At 34.3% G+C, this 16,436-nt stretch overlaps 1 protein-coding gene across 6 annotated transcripts in view; it reads left to right on the top strand.

Annotated features, from left to right (window-relative positions):
- Window positions 1–16,436, top strand: part of BTBD10 (BTB domain containing 10) — a 74,505-nt gene that overhangs the window by 47,699 nt on the left and 10,370 nt on the right. For all 6 annotated transcript variants that reach the window (XM_087855289.1, XM_045796526.2, XM_087855290.1 and 3 more), the window contains 4 exons: window positions 5,315–5,511; window positions 7,848–8,133; window positions 10,432–10,534; window positions 12,407–12,527. In XM_087855289.1, the coding sequence (XP_087711415.1) occupies window positions 5,315–5,511; window positions 7,848–8,133; window positions 10,432–10,534; window positions 12,407–12,527 (707 nt within the window). The remainder of the gene's footprint in view (window positions 1–5,314; window positions 5,512–7,847; window positions 8,134–10,431; window positions 10,535–12,406; window positions 12,528–16,436) is intronic.

Here is a 16,436-nt window from a genome sequence, read left to right as displayed (position 1 = left end):
TTAGAACTTTCTTTTTTTTCTAACATAGGCACTTAATGCTATAAATTTCCTCCCTAACTACTGCTGTAATGTCATGCCATCCTACAAATTTTGATTAATTGGGTTTTTTTACTTGAAAATTTTCCATTTTCCCTTTTGCTTGCTTCTTTGCTCCATGTGTTATTTAAAAGGTGTTAATTTCCAAATATTTGGGAAATTTCCATATATCTTTCTGTTACTGAATCTTAATCTAATTCCATTGTAATCAGAGGACAAATTTTGTATGTTCGAATTCTTTTAAATTCATGGAGACTTGTTGCCAGAATATTGTCTGTTTTGGTAAATGTTTTGCGTGGATGTGAAACAAATGAGTTGGTTGCCCTTACTGGGTTAAATGTTTTATAAATGTCAGGTAAGGCAGTTGATAGTGTTGTTCAAATTTTATTCATCTTTCCTGATTTTCTGTCTATTTGCTCAATTAAGTATTACAAGTATTGAAATCTCAGGATGATTATGGAGTTCTTGTAATTTTATCAGTTTTTGTTTCATGTGTCTCGAAGCTCTGTTATAAAGCAGAAGAACTTTTGGGACACGCTTTTAATGAATATATCCCTTTTTTTCTTATGAAATACCTTGGTAATATTCTTTGCTCTGTGGTCTATTTTGATATCGATATTGCTACTTTTGCTTTCTCTTGACTAGTGTTAGCATAGTTGATCTTTCATTATCTTTTTATATTGAATCTCTTTGTACTTTTATATTTGAAGTGTGTTTCACGTAGGCAACATATATAGTTGGGTCTGACTTTTGTATCTAGTCTGATAATCTCTACCTTTTATGGGTTAGGCCACTTACATTTAATGTGATTATAGATACGGTTAAGGTTAAGTCTGTCATCTTGCTGTTTATTTTCTATTTGTCCCATTTGTTTTTGTTTCCCCATCCTCTCCCTTTTTCCTTTGCCCTCTTGGATTAATTGTATCTTCTTCTTCTTCTTCTTTTTAATGATTTCCTTTTCCCTTCTTTGTTGGCTTTTTCCCTGTAATTCTTTGTTTCCTTAGTTTAGTGATTGCTTTAGGGCTTATAATACACATCTTTATCAGTCTACCTTCAAGTGATATTGACACAAGAAATGATTTAAGAGCCACAATAGTGTACTTTTATGTCTCTAATCCCAAACTATGCTATTATAGTTATATGTGTATAAGTCCCATACTGCATTGTTATAATTATTGTTTAAATCTTTTAAAGAGATTTTTTAAATATTTTAAACAGATTTTTAAAAAATTTTTAAGATCTGTTTAAATCTTTTAATGAGATTTAAACAATTAAAAAAAAACATAGATCTTCCCACATAATTACTATTTCCAGTGTTCTTCATCCCTTTGTGTAGATTCATATTTTCATCTGGCATTACTTTGTCTTCTCACTAAAGGGCTTCCTATAACTCTTCTTATAATGCTGGTCTGCTCCTGATGAATTTGTTCATTCATCTTTGTGTGTGTGTGTGTGTGTGTGTGTGTGTGTGTGTGTGTGTCTGAAAATGCATTTCCCTCTTTATTTTTGAAGGGTGTTTCACCTAGATAAAACATAGGTCACAGGGTTTTTTGTTTTGTGTTTTGATTTTTCTTAAAATGTGGAATTTGTGTGTGTTACATGTAGTTTTTATTATATTTCAAGACATGATTCAAATATTTTTTCTTTTCCTTTATAGACTCCATTTAAACTTGTATTAGGGCATTTGAAATTGACCTGCCCCTCACTCATACTCCATTTATTTTTTTGATAATGAATACTGTATTTATTTTGGATATTTCCTCTTGCTGTGTCTTCAGATTCACAGATCTTTTCTTCTGTTAATGTATAATCTTCCATTAATTCCATTCAGTCTATTTTTTCATCTCAGATAGCATTTTTATCTTTGGAAGTTTGATCTGCATCTTTTTTATCTTCTATATTTCTATATAACCTTTTGGAGGAATATGATTATAATGACTGTTTTAATGCCTTTGTTTCTAATTCTGAGACATGCCAGTTCCAAGTTGATTTTGATTTTTTTCTCTTACTTGTGTATTTTACCTTGTTTGGATGCTGGATATTTTTGTTTTCCTATAAATATTCTTGAGCTTTGTTTTAGGATTCAGTTTAGTTACTTGGAAACAATTAGATTCTTTTCAGGTCTTGCTGTTAAGATTTGTTAGATGTGACTAGCACAGTGCCCCATCTAGGTCTGATTTCCATTTCAGAGCCACGACCCTGTAGATTCTTTCTCCAATGCCCTATGAATTATGAGGTTTTCCAGCCTGCTGGGGGGGAATAAGTCCTATATGAGTCCTGGTCACCATATCTTCTAGTCCTTTGAGTTGGTTCTTTCTCCAGCCTTATGTAGTTTCCTCAAATGTATTTGCTGATTGGCACTCAGCTCCATATTCTAAGAAGACTCTGCAGATCTCTGAAGTTTTCTCTGTGCTGCTTTCTCCTCTCTGGTACTCTTTCCTGAGAACTCTAGGCACCTACTATTCCCAAGCTCTCCAATTCGGTATCCTTACCTGAGTCTATACCAGGTTCTGCCTGGGTTTCACCTCCCTTTTTACTCTGGAAACTCTCTTAAGATAGTGATTTGGAGGAAAAAAAAAAAGTAATTTGGAGCAGTTGTTGGGCTTATCTCATTTGGTTTTCATCTTTCAGGGATCACTTTCTTTGCTGATGTACTGTGTCTTGGAAACCATGTTTCCATTTATAATGTTTTATAAATTTTGTCCATTTTGGGTGTTTTGTTTTCAGATAGGAAAGTAAATTTAGTTCTTGCCATTCTGTCTTGACTAGAAGTAGATGTTGGGGTTGATGTAATCTTCATCTCCTTACCTGTCCTCAGTTCACGGATCTCTGACTCTTTTAAATGTAACATGAAGCAGACTTAGCCCCTCTGAACTTGCATGTCCTCATTTTCTTTTACAAGTATTAATTATTTTTGCCCTTAGAGTGCTTTTCTGGTCTAAAATTATTTAATTAAATAAAGTAGGACATAATTAGTCTTCCATGACATCTGATTTTGAAGGTCTGATTCAGAGTACATTCCATTTGGGAATGAAAAGAAAGAATGGAAGATGACACTTTTTGCATTTATTTAAAATCTAAACAGCTTAGAGGTGAAGCCAGTATTTTAGCAGGATGAATGCTTAGTAGCATTTAATGTTTCAGTTACAGAGGTGTCTGGTAGAATAACGCCATTTCAATTAATCAGTCTCCTTGGCCCTTACTCATACTGAACACTTGTCCTACATTTGCCTTAGTTGTGGTTGTGTTTATACCTTGTCCGTTAGATTAACAGTTAGATTCATATTTAAGCACATTTAAAACTTAACAGCTAGAATAATTTGAGGAGTTACTTTTTCAGTATATAATCCTTTTTCTGTTTGTGTAGATTGCTTTCTTTTTCCTACTTTAGGACACAAACCAGAAATTCCATTGTTTCTACTCTGAGGTTTTTAACATAAATGCAGTAGGATCTTTCCTATAAGAAAAAAATTACATTCCAAGGATGCAATCCTGTTCTGATCTTTTTCACTAGAAAGAAGGTGGGAGTAGAATTTTTTTTTTCTCTGTAAATTTATGAAAGACAAAGAACTGATAAAGGTTAATAGGTTCCCTTTATTTCCCTAGAAGTAATTCTTAGGGTAAATACAAAGTTAGCCGTATCTTTTATCTTTGTAGTCTGTTATAATGAGGGTGATGACTGATTTTCATAATGAAAGAAAACATTAAAATAACAAAGAATTGTAGATAATAAGGCAACAGAGGAGATGTCCCAGAAGCACTATGGGATTTAAAATTGAATCAAGAAGATTTAAATTTTAACTAGTGTGGTTTCAGTGGTGGAGTGCAGGATAATATTATGGAGGGGGTACTGGAATTAATCAAAAGGCTTCGGTTACAGCATATCCACTAAATACTGTGTGACTCTGAGCAGTCTTGTAATTGAACTTTAATGTCTTTGTCATAACTAAATAAACTAGTATTTAATGGGTGATTCTCTTGTGCTAGGTACATTGTTGGTTAGCGTACTTACATTTCTTCATTTAATCCTCATATTAACGTTACAAAGTAAATAGAACCTATATTTTACAGATGAGGAAACTAAGGTTCCAAAATGTTAAGTAATACTCAACATGTTGAGCAACTAAGTATTAAAATACAATTTGTATTGTATTTCTGTATTTCTCTAAAGCTGTGAAGTTTCTTCTGTTTCTACTTATAAAAAAAACTAATATTTTTAAACCATGCACCATGGTATATGATAAGATGGTAAATTTCCAGACATATTAGGTCTAGCTCTCATTATTGTTCCTGTCAGTTTTCCTACCTACAATGTACTTTGATTATTAAAATCTTATCTGGTTGCCAGCACCTGGTTCACCAGTGATTAACTCAAGTCTACAATGATTTCTTCTTCCCCTGAGATATTAAAGCATTTATTATCTATCTCTCACTTATTAGTTATATATTTGAGATATATTTAACAGTTTTGTATTTGGGATAACTCTTGAATTGTTTAAATTTCTACATCTTCATGTAGTACTGATACATATCTGTTACTGATACTGATACACCTAAGTTCCTTGAGGGAGCTTCTCTACAGCATTGTACACATAGTACATATAACTTTATAAATAATTGCGTGACTTAATTCTATCAGCTAGACTAGATAATCATCATTCTCAGTTACTCACTTCTCATGAGCAAATTTACATAAGATGTTTAAAAATTTTAAATTCTGTAACTTTACACAGCACAATTAAGCTTTTTAGAGAAATGCTTTTCAAAAAAAATTTTTTTTCAAAAATTTTGAAAGGAGTTCAATGAAAGTCAAGTTGATTAAAGTAAGCATGTAGACTTATTTTATACGGCAAGGAGACCATACTTGCCATATAGCCCCATAGCTCATTTTTTAAGAGTTCTGGAAGCTGGTGTTCTCTCTGCCAACCCCCCCCCCCCAATCAAAGAGAGCAAAATATTTGAGCAATATTTAGGAAATCTGAGTGGTCTCTAGTACTAATACTATTACTACTACTACTAACTCAAAAGTTAATTAACATTCCTGGGCTTTAGTTTTCTCATTCTTAAAAAAAACTGAGTTGGATTATGTGATCTTTAAAGATACTGTGTTCCAGCATTTACAAAACCTACAAGTTTAAGGTAATTACGTTTCAGAATTGTAAAGTAGCATTTGATTCTTAAACTTCATAATAGTTTTATGTTACTTGCTTTTTTCTTTAAAAGCATTTGTGATCTCATGTTCCACTTTTATGGTTAATTTTCTTTTCTGACTTACCAGTACTCCCTCACGTGTTGCTAAAGGAGTTGTTGACCACACCAAAATGAGTCTACACGGTGCTAGCGGGGGACATGAACGATCAAGAGACAGACGAAGATCAAGTGACAGATCACGAGATTCATCTCACGAAAGAACAGAATCTCAACTCACTCCTTGTATTAGAAATGTTACTTCTCCAACACGACAGCACCATGCTGGTATGTTAAAATCAACTAATCTTCCTGACAGTTTTTAAAAGCATGCAGTTACCTTTATAAAACAATAATGACAGTGAACTGTGCCTAGTACTAAAGAGTAAAATTAACTCCTTAGTTCCGTTCAGTTGCTTCTATTTTAGCTTAGCTTCATTCTTGCTATAAAAAGTGAACTTATTAAATGAAACTTAAAAGTGAATTTTTTTGAGTCTAGGACAGTTTCATAGAAGAAGTAATTTCAAAAGCCTTTAAAACTGTGATATGAGGTTTTTTAATCTTTTATTTTTTAATTTTTAAAAATATTTTATTTATTTGAGAGAGCCCGCCCGCCCCAATGAATGGCAAATTGGGGGGGGAGGCAGAGGGAGAGAGAGGAGCAGGCTCCCCACTGAGCAGAGGCCCGATGTGGGGCTGGATCCTAGAAGCCAGGGGTCATGCATGACCTGAGCTGAAGGCAGACACTTAAATATTTGACTGAGCCACCCAGGTGCCCCTTAATCTTTCAAATTGATATTTAATTTATGTGATATATAAGCAGTGGTTTATTTTTAAAATCTGTAGTAAACTATTGATAGGAATTCTTGGTTAATCATGCTAGAAAAGGAAATGAGAGCTAGAATAACCGTGTAGTAATTTATTTTGAGTTTTGACAATATTTTAAGTTTAATTTAAAAAATAGAAGATGAAAAGGTGTGAAGTGTTTTGTTTTCTTGGCAAAGAAGCAGCTTTCTTGTAGCTTAGGTCTTTTTCTTCTTCCTGCTCATTACTATAAATGAACATTATTACATTTCAGGTAAATAAATAGTGTGATTAAGGAGAGGTGCATTAGCAATGTGAGCTTGCTGATTTTCATTTTCCCTTGGAGAAGGGGCACATTTAATACCTTGACTATTTGACATTGTTTTTGATTGTTATAAATCAAAGTCATTTATCTTAGGGCTTAATTAGGTTGTCAGTATCTAAGTAGGTCCTCAAAGTCAAACTAGTGCTAATAAGTCAAAAATCCATGCAAGTGTAAATAGGAGCTGACCGTTTGTTAATATGCTAAGTTCAGTTCCTGGGAAGAGAATAGGAAGATGTAATAAATGATTTTATTAATTCAGCTAATTTTGCTTTGGGGATGCTACCAGCATTCTGGAAACAGGCAATAAAATGGAGGTGTCAGAATATCTCTGGAGATATAGCAAACCTAATTATATAATCAGTAAAGCTGTACAGAGTGTTCTGAGTAGCCTGAGTCATAGAGGAATTTGGCAGAAGCTGATGAATCTGATGAGATGGAGGCACATTTTTAGGTCACCTTTAAAGTGTAGTTATCGAGGCTCTAAAGGGAACTTATCACAGAATCTTAGTTTTAATTTTCCCTTTATAGGATATTGGAATAGCGAAAGGAAAATCTTCTGAATTTTAACAATATTTCCTACCTAGTTAAAATTATGGATAGTAATTATATGATCCTCTAGAATTTGTGGCATTGCTTTTATTCCAACAAAAGTGAGATTGAAAAAAAGCACTGATCATCAGCTATTGAAGCCATTTTATTTGGTAGACGCTGAAAGTCATTTGAAAGAATAAATACTCTTGTGCCCTTAGTGACCCTTTTTCTTCCTTTGGGACCTTGCTTTTGTGAGATAAATTACTAGTTTGGAGATGGCCTAATTAACATAATGAGAATTCAAACTTTGTACTTTGTGTTCTTAGAGTAGTACTAATACTTTTAGTATTTAGGACAGTTAAAGTTCATATTTTTATTAATCTTTTACTTACTTTCAGTGCTTATTTGACTTGTAAGACTATTCTGTTCCTTGAGTTTCATATATATTTAAAGAGTGTAATAGCATAAAATTTACCTTAATTTTGATCTTAGTCTGGCTGAGCATTATCAGCTATACATCCTTTTAATAAAAATCTATGAAAATTAATTTAGAAAACACTTTGATGCTTTAGGTTTTATTCCTGGGAAATAATATTTAATGGTGTTCTGTGAAAATGTTACTTGAAATCAAAAAGCAGAAATGCTTTGATTTGATTTGATTTGATTTTTTTTTTTTTTTTTTTTGAGAGAGTGCATGTGCGTGCACAAGCAGGGGTGGTGGGGAAGGGCAGAGGGAGAGGGAGAAGCAGACTCTGCTGATCAGGGAGCCCAACTTGGGGCTTGATCCCAGGACCCTGAGATCATGACCTGAGCCGAAGGCAGACACTTAACCATCTACGCCGCCCAGGCACCCAGAAATGCTGTGATTTAAAACAACTTTCTTACATCAGAATTTTAAAAAGATGTATGTGGATCTTGAATTTTTTAAAGGAAAATTTACATAACTTTAACATCTTTATTTCAGAACGAGAAAAAGATCACAGTTCCTCTCGTCCAAGCAGTCCTCGTCCTCAAAAGGCATCTCCAAATGGTTCCAGTAGCAGTGCTGGGAACAGCAGCAGAAACAGTAGTCAGTCAAGTTCAGATGGGAGCTGTAAGACATCTGGGGAGATGGTGTTTGTATATGAAAATGCAAAAGAAGGAGCTCGGAATGTAAGAACGTCAGAACGAGTAACGCTAATAGTGGATAACACTAGATTTGTTGTAGACCCGTCCATTTTTACTGCACAGCCAAATACAATGTTGGGCAGGTTTGTATTATTCCAGTTCTTTGTATTATTTTAAAGCGCTTTCATATTATTTAAGTTTTACAGTAATTCTCTGTTGGAATGTAGTATTCCTCCTGTTTTACAGATGAACTGAGCTTTGGAGGTTAAATATAACTTGCTCAAGTTAATACAACCAGAACATGGTAGAGCCAGATCTTGAACTTGGTTTTATTTCTAACAATCTTTGCTGTATCAGCAGGAAAAACAAACCTATTTAATGAAGATAGGGTCCTAAACGATCTCCACAGGTTGAAACCTTAAATTATATCTAACAAAGTGAATTTAACAGTAATATATGCTTTTTTCACTTGAGGAATCCCAAATTCAACCACCAAACATAGCAGGTATCAGCATTGTTTAAAGAAAAAAAAAAAAAGTTTGGTTAGCTGAAAAGTCAGCAGGAATTGTCAGTTTCATATAGATAGTTAAAAAAAATGTTATTAACAAGTAGTTAGTAGAATGAAGGAGAGATACTTGTAGTCGTCTTCTAATCTGTGCTGGTCTAGAGTAAAGGTTAATGTGAAGTGTGTAGTTGTGGGAACTCCAGTGTTAAAAATGATACAGGCAATATAGACTTGATTTTTCAGTGTGTCCAAAACTAGGATCAAATACCTTCTCATTGTAAAATTAGTATCTTTTTCTGTTCACTCTAATATAAAATGGAGGAGCATAGAAATGAAATAGAAGTTTATATGATTTAAAAAACTTGTGGTTTTTCCTAGGTTGCTTATGAGTAACTATTTAGGATGCCTTTGTGTGTGTACATGTGTTTTCTCAGTTATCTCTGCATACAGAATAAAAGCTAACATATGACATTACACATTTTAAATAGTTAAATATTCCTTTTAACAAAATTGGCAGTTAGACTTTACACCTCTGAGGCAAAAAAACCAAGTATGGCTTTTATGTATTTTTAGTAGCACAAAAGAAGATTATTGATGGAAGGTGTCAGGAGGATGACTTGACACTATTAATACTTTTAATTTTTACCTAAATTTTAAAGAAACACAGTTAAAAAGTAGGTATTGGAAATTTGCTTCATTTGTTAGGTTACATTTTCTTAAAAAAAAAAAAAAAAAAAAAACAAAGCCCAAAATACGTGTGTGTGTGTGTAGCCATATTGATCTGAAAAGCTTAGCATTCTCCTTTTGTAAAAAAAAAAAAAAAAAAAAAATTCAGGTATTTGAGAAAATTGCATGACATTTGATTCCTGAAAGACTGTCCTTGCTTGCTTGCTTGCTTTTTTTTTTTTTTTTTTTAATCAGTGAAGTCATCTTTTCATGCCAGTTGAGTAAAGCATATCTTTGGGGATGAAAATTAATATTCATGGGAACTGTAAAAAGCAGTTGGCATTCTTTTGGAAACTTTGAAATAAAAAAGCTTTGTTCTTTATAGATTTCTGTGTTATAACAAAAGAAGAAACCATTGAAATTGGGAAATTGTTGAGTAGAATACTTAGGAATGATGGTATTTAATTTGGAGGTTCAAATTCCTTTAACCACAGTTTTTAAATTTTCTTGGGAATAATGCATTAAAGTTTTGATTTTGAAGAACATACTTTGCAAGTCTCCTCTTTTTCAAAATAGTTACTATTAAAGGGCCAAGAACATTACTTGAAAAAATAGAAATCTGTATTTTCTTATGTAAAAATTAATATTAAGAGCTTTTTACTAATTTGTTTAATTTTTTATTCACCACTTAACTTCCTCATTCCTCTTTACCCGAGCATTTGATTGCTTATTTTTCAGTTCTAGGATGCAGGTGTAAGAATTTTGAGTGATATTTCTTACGTTTATAGTTACCGTTGTGAAAAGTGGAGCAGCCTCCTCTGTCTCTTCCTGCTCTGTTGTAGGTGCTGCACTATAGCGTTAACTTTGCAGTGAGGGCAGCAGTTTAAGAAAAAGGCACATTTAACATGGTTTCCCTTTTCCTTTTTTTTTCTTTCTGGTAAGATTAGTATAAAAATCACCTTTTCCTTAGATTGGTTGATTGATCCCCCCCCCCCCCCAGAAGAAGGGGCTGAAAAGTTCTTTAGCTTCTGAGTTTTATCAGCTGATTTTGTTTGCTGATACGGAATCTATATTATTATCCCCTCCCATCAGAAAGGAAATATTTTTAATAATCCTTCGTTTATTACATTTATCAGAATAAAGTGCTGATAAGAATTTTTTAACTAATTTACTAATAGATTATAATTCCTTTTTACTTTTGTACATGAAATTTTCCCTTTGAAGGAAGTATCCTATTGTTATATTTCTCAATTATTTACTAATATCATAGGATGTTTGGATCTGGCAGAGAACATAACTTTACACGTCCCAATGAGAAGGGAGAGTATGAAGTGGCAGAGGGAATTGGCTCTACCGTGTTTCGAGCTATTCTGGTGAGTGCTTATTTCTTACGTGTATTGACTTAATCATAGAACTCCTTTTGGGTAGGTACTTGTATTGGAAGCAGAGTTCTATTTGGATATCTCTATGTAGAATATTGTCTTTTTAAAAGAAAAAACATTTTTATTTTAGTACATAAAGATAATATGATACAAATATAGGTTGGGGGATGAGTCATTTCTTAAATATAAATAGGTGATTCTTTCAAAGAGTTTAGTGGTAATACTTCCAGAGTCATGTTACTCTTCCATCCCTAATTCTCTTAAATACAATAAGTTGATCATTTTTGCTACCTGAGAATAAATGTTATTACTTGAATTCTAATATTTTATTGCATGTAACTGGCAATGTGGACAGTTAACATTTAAAAGTCATCTGAAATGTAGTAGTTAGCATTTTAGTTTTAAACCTTTTTTTTGAGGTTTTAGCCTTTTATTTTGAGGAATATTTGAATTAGTATTACAGAGTCCCTACTTGTAATTTCAAATCCGTGATAAAGCTTTGATTTACAGTGTGTGATAGTTTATACCACAGTCTGAAAATATGGTTTCCTCAGAGAATTTTGGGGTAAGTGGGCAGAGGGGATCCTGGGGGTACAAGACAGGAATAGAAGTTGATCTTGATTGGGTTGTCAGTACTTGGGCAAGTACCAGAAGACCTCTGCTTGCACTGGTGTAGCAACTTTATTGTGTTATTGTGGCTCTGAACCTTAAGAAGCTTGAGGCAGATCTTAATTTGGCGGGGGGCGGGTAATTTTCAGCTGGCCGTACTTCCTTTAGCCCCCAGTGGAGTTGACAAGTAAAAAAAATATTTACGACTCAGCTGTAATTTGGGGACTAGCCCTTAACAATTTTTTTTTTAAAGATTTTATTTATTTATTCGACAGGGATAGAGACAGCCAGTGAGAGAGGGAACACAAGCAGGGGGAGTGGGAGAGGAAGAAGCAGGCTCATAGCGGAGGAGCCTGATGTGGGGCTCGATCCCATAACGCCGGGATCACACCCTGAGCCGAAGGCAGATGCTTAACCGCTGTGCCACCCAGGCGCCCCTAGCCCTTAACAATTTTTGAAGTAGATTTTGGAATAGTACTATTTAATGTTCATAATATGAGACATACCAAAGAATACTATTTGGAAGAAGAATATCTAATTGTGCATTCTTTTTACATATATTAATACTTGGATATGACTTTGAAGTTCTTTACTAAGAACGATAAACTTTTTTTTTTTTTTTAAAGATTTTATTTATTTATTTGACAGAGATAGAGACAGCTAGCGAGAGAGGGAACACAAGCAGGGGGAGTGGGAGAGGAAGAAGCAGGCTCATAGCGGAGGAGCCTGATGTGGGGCTCGATCCCATAACGCCGGGATCACGCCCTGAGCTGAAGGCAGACACTTAACCGCTGTGCCACCCAGGCGCCCCCTAAGAATGATAAATTTTACTCAATTATTTAAGGTACCTTAAAATATATCACTTAGCTTTCCTTTTTAAAAAATAGTTGTAAAATTTGATGGTAGTTATATAGAAAAATAACTTGTAGAGGGGAAAATATATATGAATTGTCATGATACAGTAGAGAGAAGAAACACATCAGTAACAGGGAGACCTGGGTTCTAATCTTTCCTCTGCTAATAAATAATTGTTTAGGTGAGTCAGTGAACCCATCTGGGCCAACGTTTTCTTATTGGTAAAATGAAAAAGTGGTTAGGTGAGCTGAGGTCGCACCTCACTTTAAAATTCCACAGTTCAGAAATCTCAGAGCTCCACTGTTTTTGAAAACGCTACCAGCTTAACCTTAATAGTAAGGTTTTGGCCACTTTGTGCTCCAGATGTTTTATGCATTCTTTACTTTTTTTTTTTTTTAGGATTACTACAAAACAGGAATAATCCGTTGTCCTGATGGCATATCTATTCCTGAACTGAGAGAAGCATGCGACTACCTTTGTATTTCTTTTGAATATAGTACTATTAAATGTAGAGATCTCAGTAAGTATGATGTTTTGTGTGTGAGTGGTTTGTAGAGTTACAACATATTGGAATGAAAAGCCTGAAACAGTGCTATTTATGTGGACATCAAATATTTGTTTAATTGGATTATAGAGCATTGTTGATACCATGAGGATGATTTATGGAAGTCTTGAGATTTTTATAAGTTCCTTATGCAATTTTCCAAAACTTTAAAAATTAAATTTTATATATATGTATGTTTGTATGTATGCATATATGTATTTTTGATAGACTCTCCTTAATTTCTTCCTTGATGCCATCTCTGTCATTAGTTGCCAGTCTTTATCTCCCAGCTTGGGAGCCCTGGCTTTGGTCAAGTATGGTATTTGGCTTCACTCCTGAAATCACCAAAAATTTATAATTCTTTTGTACTCTCCATGTAAGATAATATCCTAAGCTGCTGTGGAAGATACAAATCTCAAAACAGTATTTGTTATTAAAGATCTTAGATTGAGTACCTAACCCTCATTTACATGAAGGGTTAAGTGACTTTGTCTTCAGAACAGCAAACAGCCTCAGAGCAGAGTCTAGAACTTCGGAAATCCTAACTTTTTAATCAGTATTTTCCCCTCACCACCTCACCAGCACCCTTCCGTCTCACTGTTTTGCCAAGCCTGAGGGGGGGTGGGGAGTGATTATACACAGAAAAGTCAGAATAGGAGAATTTTCAGATGTTGAATTGGATGCTAAGTGGTTGGAGAAGTTCAGAAGGAGAGGTCATTGTGGGTTAGAGGGATTGGGGAAGAGTTCAGAGGACGCAGGTAGTAAAGAATAAATAGGAGTGATTAGAAAGAGTAGAATAAGGAGGTGATTGTAACAGCTGAGATTTTTGGAATAAAGATGCAAAAGATATACTTCGGAAAGAATCTAGTTGGGGCAGAGACTTTATGTCAGGACCAGAAGGAGATGAGAATAAATAAATGGGCCACATTATGGAAGGTCTTTGATCCAAACTCATGTTCTTATATTTTATCTTCTATATGGTGGGAAGTCATTTTAAAAGCTTCCTACACGTGGTTATAGCCTTATGTTAATCCCGGACTTATGGTTATCTTTACTTCATTAACCTGAACTCACCGGTAGCTTGGCATACCTTCTCAAAGATTGGTGTGTTAGAAACTGTGAATGGGAAATTTTAAATGATTTTTTAAAAAGATTTTATTTATTTATTTGAGAAGGGACAGCAGGAGGAGTGGCAGAGGGAGAGGGAGAAGAAGGCTTCCCACTGAGCAGGGAGCCTGATGTGGGGCTCTGTCTCAGGACCCCAGGATCATGACCTGAGCTGAAGGCAGACGCTTAACCGCTAAGCCACCCAAGTGCACCGTGACTGGGAAATTTTATTTAAAGTTTTAAGGCACCTACTGTATACTTAAATATAGCTGTTTTCTTCATGCTTGTTTAAGAGCTAATTCATTGAAAATGTGTGGTCTTATTAAGTCTTCCCCTAAGTACCACTTTATTATTGCCAAACATTCTTGAAAGTCTTCATGAAAACATCAGTAGGTAGGATAAAGTGGCTGGTCCACCTCTGAGTCTGTTTCTCTATAGATGATATTTAAAAGTTTAAAGTGAAATAGTTAGAGCATAAATGTGTAAACTTGAACAAAGTTTCCGTTTTTTCACATCTTAAAAAATGTTTTTACTAAACCATGGCATTAATTATTCTAATTGTAGATCCTTGAGTTCAAGTTTTATGTTTTTTTAATTCATGGGACCATTTTAATTTCATTTCATATAAACAGATAGTTTTGGGGACTGTCAGATAAAAAAAACAACAACATGGATTTGGTTTTTTAATCCTTTGGACATAGACCCTGTCATCACTGTTAAGTCTCATTTGTTTGTTATGGAATTAAAGGTAAGAGGCTTTATGTAAAATATGTATAATGTTTTTCTAGACTTTTGACTTTTAAATAATTGTAACTGTTTCTAGAATACTTGTACATATTTTTAAAAATACAGAGATTCTCATAGACTTTATTAAAGCACTGTGTAGAATTTGAAGAGACAAAATGGCCTTGTAAAAACATAAAAGGATACTGTAGGTGTAGACTGGAGTCCAAAACTGAATTGTTTCCTGTTAATATGTGCCTTTACTGAATATTGGAATGGCACATTACACTAAGCTGTCTGTGTCTTAAAATTATACAAGGAACTATCTATACCTTTTCAACTTTGTGTCCATAGTGCCTGCCTGCCACATAGTAAGGACTCAGTAAACATTTGCTGAATGAATAAATTATTTTATTCCCTCATGAATTTTTTAGGACCCTATTCTAATTGTTGTCTTCTTCTCTAGTATCATTAGTCTTTTCCTCTTTATATAAAGTAATCCTCCGCCTCACACAGACTCAAATCTGACCTATGTCTGTTGTAGATAGTAAAAAAATTATTTAAAATATTTTAAAGCTTTCATTGGAATTCTTTGAAGTTAATGTTTTAGAAAAATTAACATATTTTCTGTCTCCTCCAACTGCTGTCTTCCCATTTACTAAGTTTTCTTTTATGTCTTTTATTTCTGCTCTGATCTTGTTTATTTTTTGATACTATGTATTTTTGTTATGTGTAGAGTATGTTTAAATTTTCTAACTACTAACATATAAGAAAATTTTTGAATTTTGTACATTTGTATTTAGCCACCTAACAGAACTCTCTTTATTTCTAATAGTTTTTTAGTTGGTTCTCCTATATTCTTTGTGGGTAACTGGCTCTGTTGTAAATAACACTTCATATATATATTTTTTTTTTGTCTTAGTGAATTGGCTAGAATATTTTGAACAATGTTTAAAAATTTAGGGGCACCTGGGTAGCGCAGTCGTTAAAGCGTCTGCCTTCGGCTCAGGGCGTGATCCTGGCGTTCCGGGATCGGGTCCCACATCGGGCTCCTCTGCTGGGAGCCTGCTTCTTCCTCTCTCACTCGCCTGCTCTGTTCCCTCTCTCGCTGGCTGTCTCTCTTTCACATAAATAAATAAAATCTTTAAAAAAAAAAAATGTTTAAAAATTTAGTGGTAATTCTGGCATCCCTGTCTTTGAAGGCATTTTCTTTAGATGTCACTGTTAAGTCACTCCTTTCTTCTTGACTCTTTCTTCCTTTGGCTCTTTAACATCCTTCTTTTAGGCCTTCTGTTTATCCTTCTCTCACTTGCTCTCTGATCTTGATCTCTTGAATATGCTCATTCCTAAGTGTTTTGTCTTAAGCTCCCTTCTCTCTCACAGAATCTATGCATTTATTCTAAGTGATGCCATTCATCATTATGGCTTCAAACACTCCCTATACACTGTGGATTTCCAATACTTTATCTCTAATTCTTACGTATCAGCTATGTGTTTCTAGTTTACTACTTAACTTGTAATCCCCCCTCCCCCGCCTCTTACTCATGCTTTTTGTGAGTTCCATGTAAATGTAGTGATGAACAAGACAGACCTTGTCCCTGCCTTTATGGAGTTTATAGTCTAGTGGGGAAGATAGGCATTTGACAAGTAATGAAAAGCTGTGAAAAAAATATGGTGAAGAAATGAGATGCTATGAGAAGTGTATGGTAAAGAGGTTGTGGGAAGTTATTATCTAAATGACATTAAAGTTGAGACCTAAAGGAGTGGCAAATGGATAAGATGCTGACTGTACCAGATAGCAGAAAATGTATTTGCGGAGGTTGGAGGGAATATGACATGCTTAAGGAACTGAAAGAAGGGGGAAGTATGGCTAGAGAAGAGGGATGGAGTGTGAGTGCTGAGAAGTAAGGCTAGAGAAGTAGGGAGAAAACAAAATTTATTAACTGAATAAACATCTGATGACTGTTCATTCTCTACCAGTCTGTTGTAAGTTCTGGGGATGCAGCATGAACAGACGAGGCAAAACTTCCTTTTTAGTGGAATTTACACTCTTTT

This window comes from Ursus americanus, chromosome 24 (assembly GCF_024610735.1).
Source record: "Ursus americanus isolate L20-20 chromosome 24, mUrsAme1.1.p, whole genome shotgun sequence".
Classification (NCBI taxonomy): domain Eukaryota; kingdom Metazoa; phylum Chordata; class Mammalia; order Carnivora; family Ursidae; genus Ursus; species Ursus americanus.
This window is presented reverse-complemented; position numbering and strand designations above follow the sequence as displayed.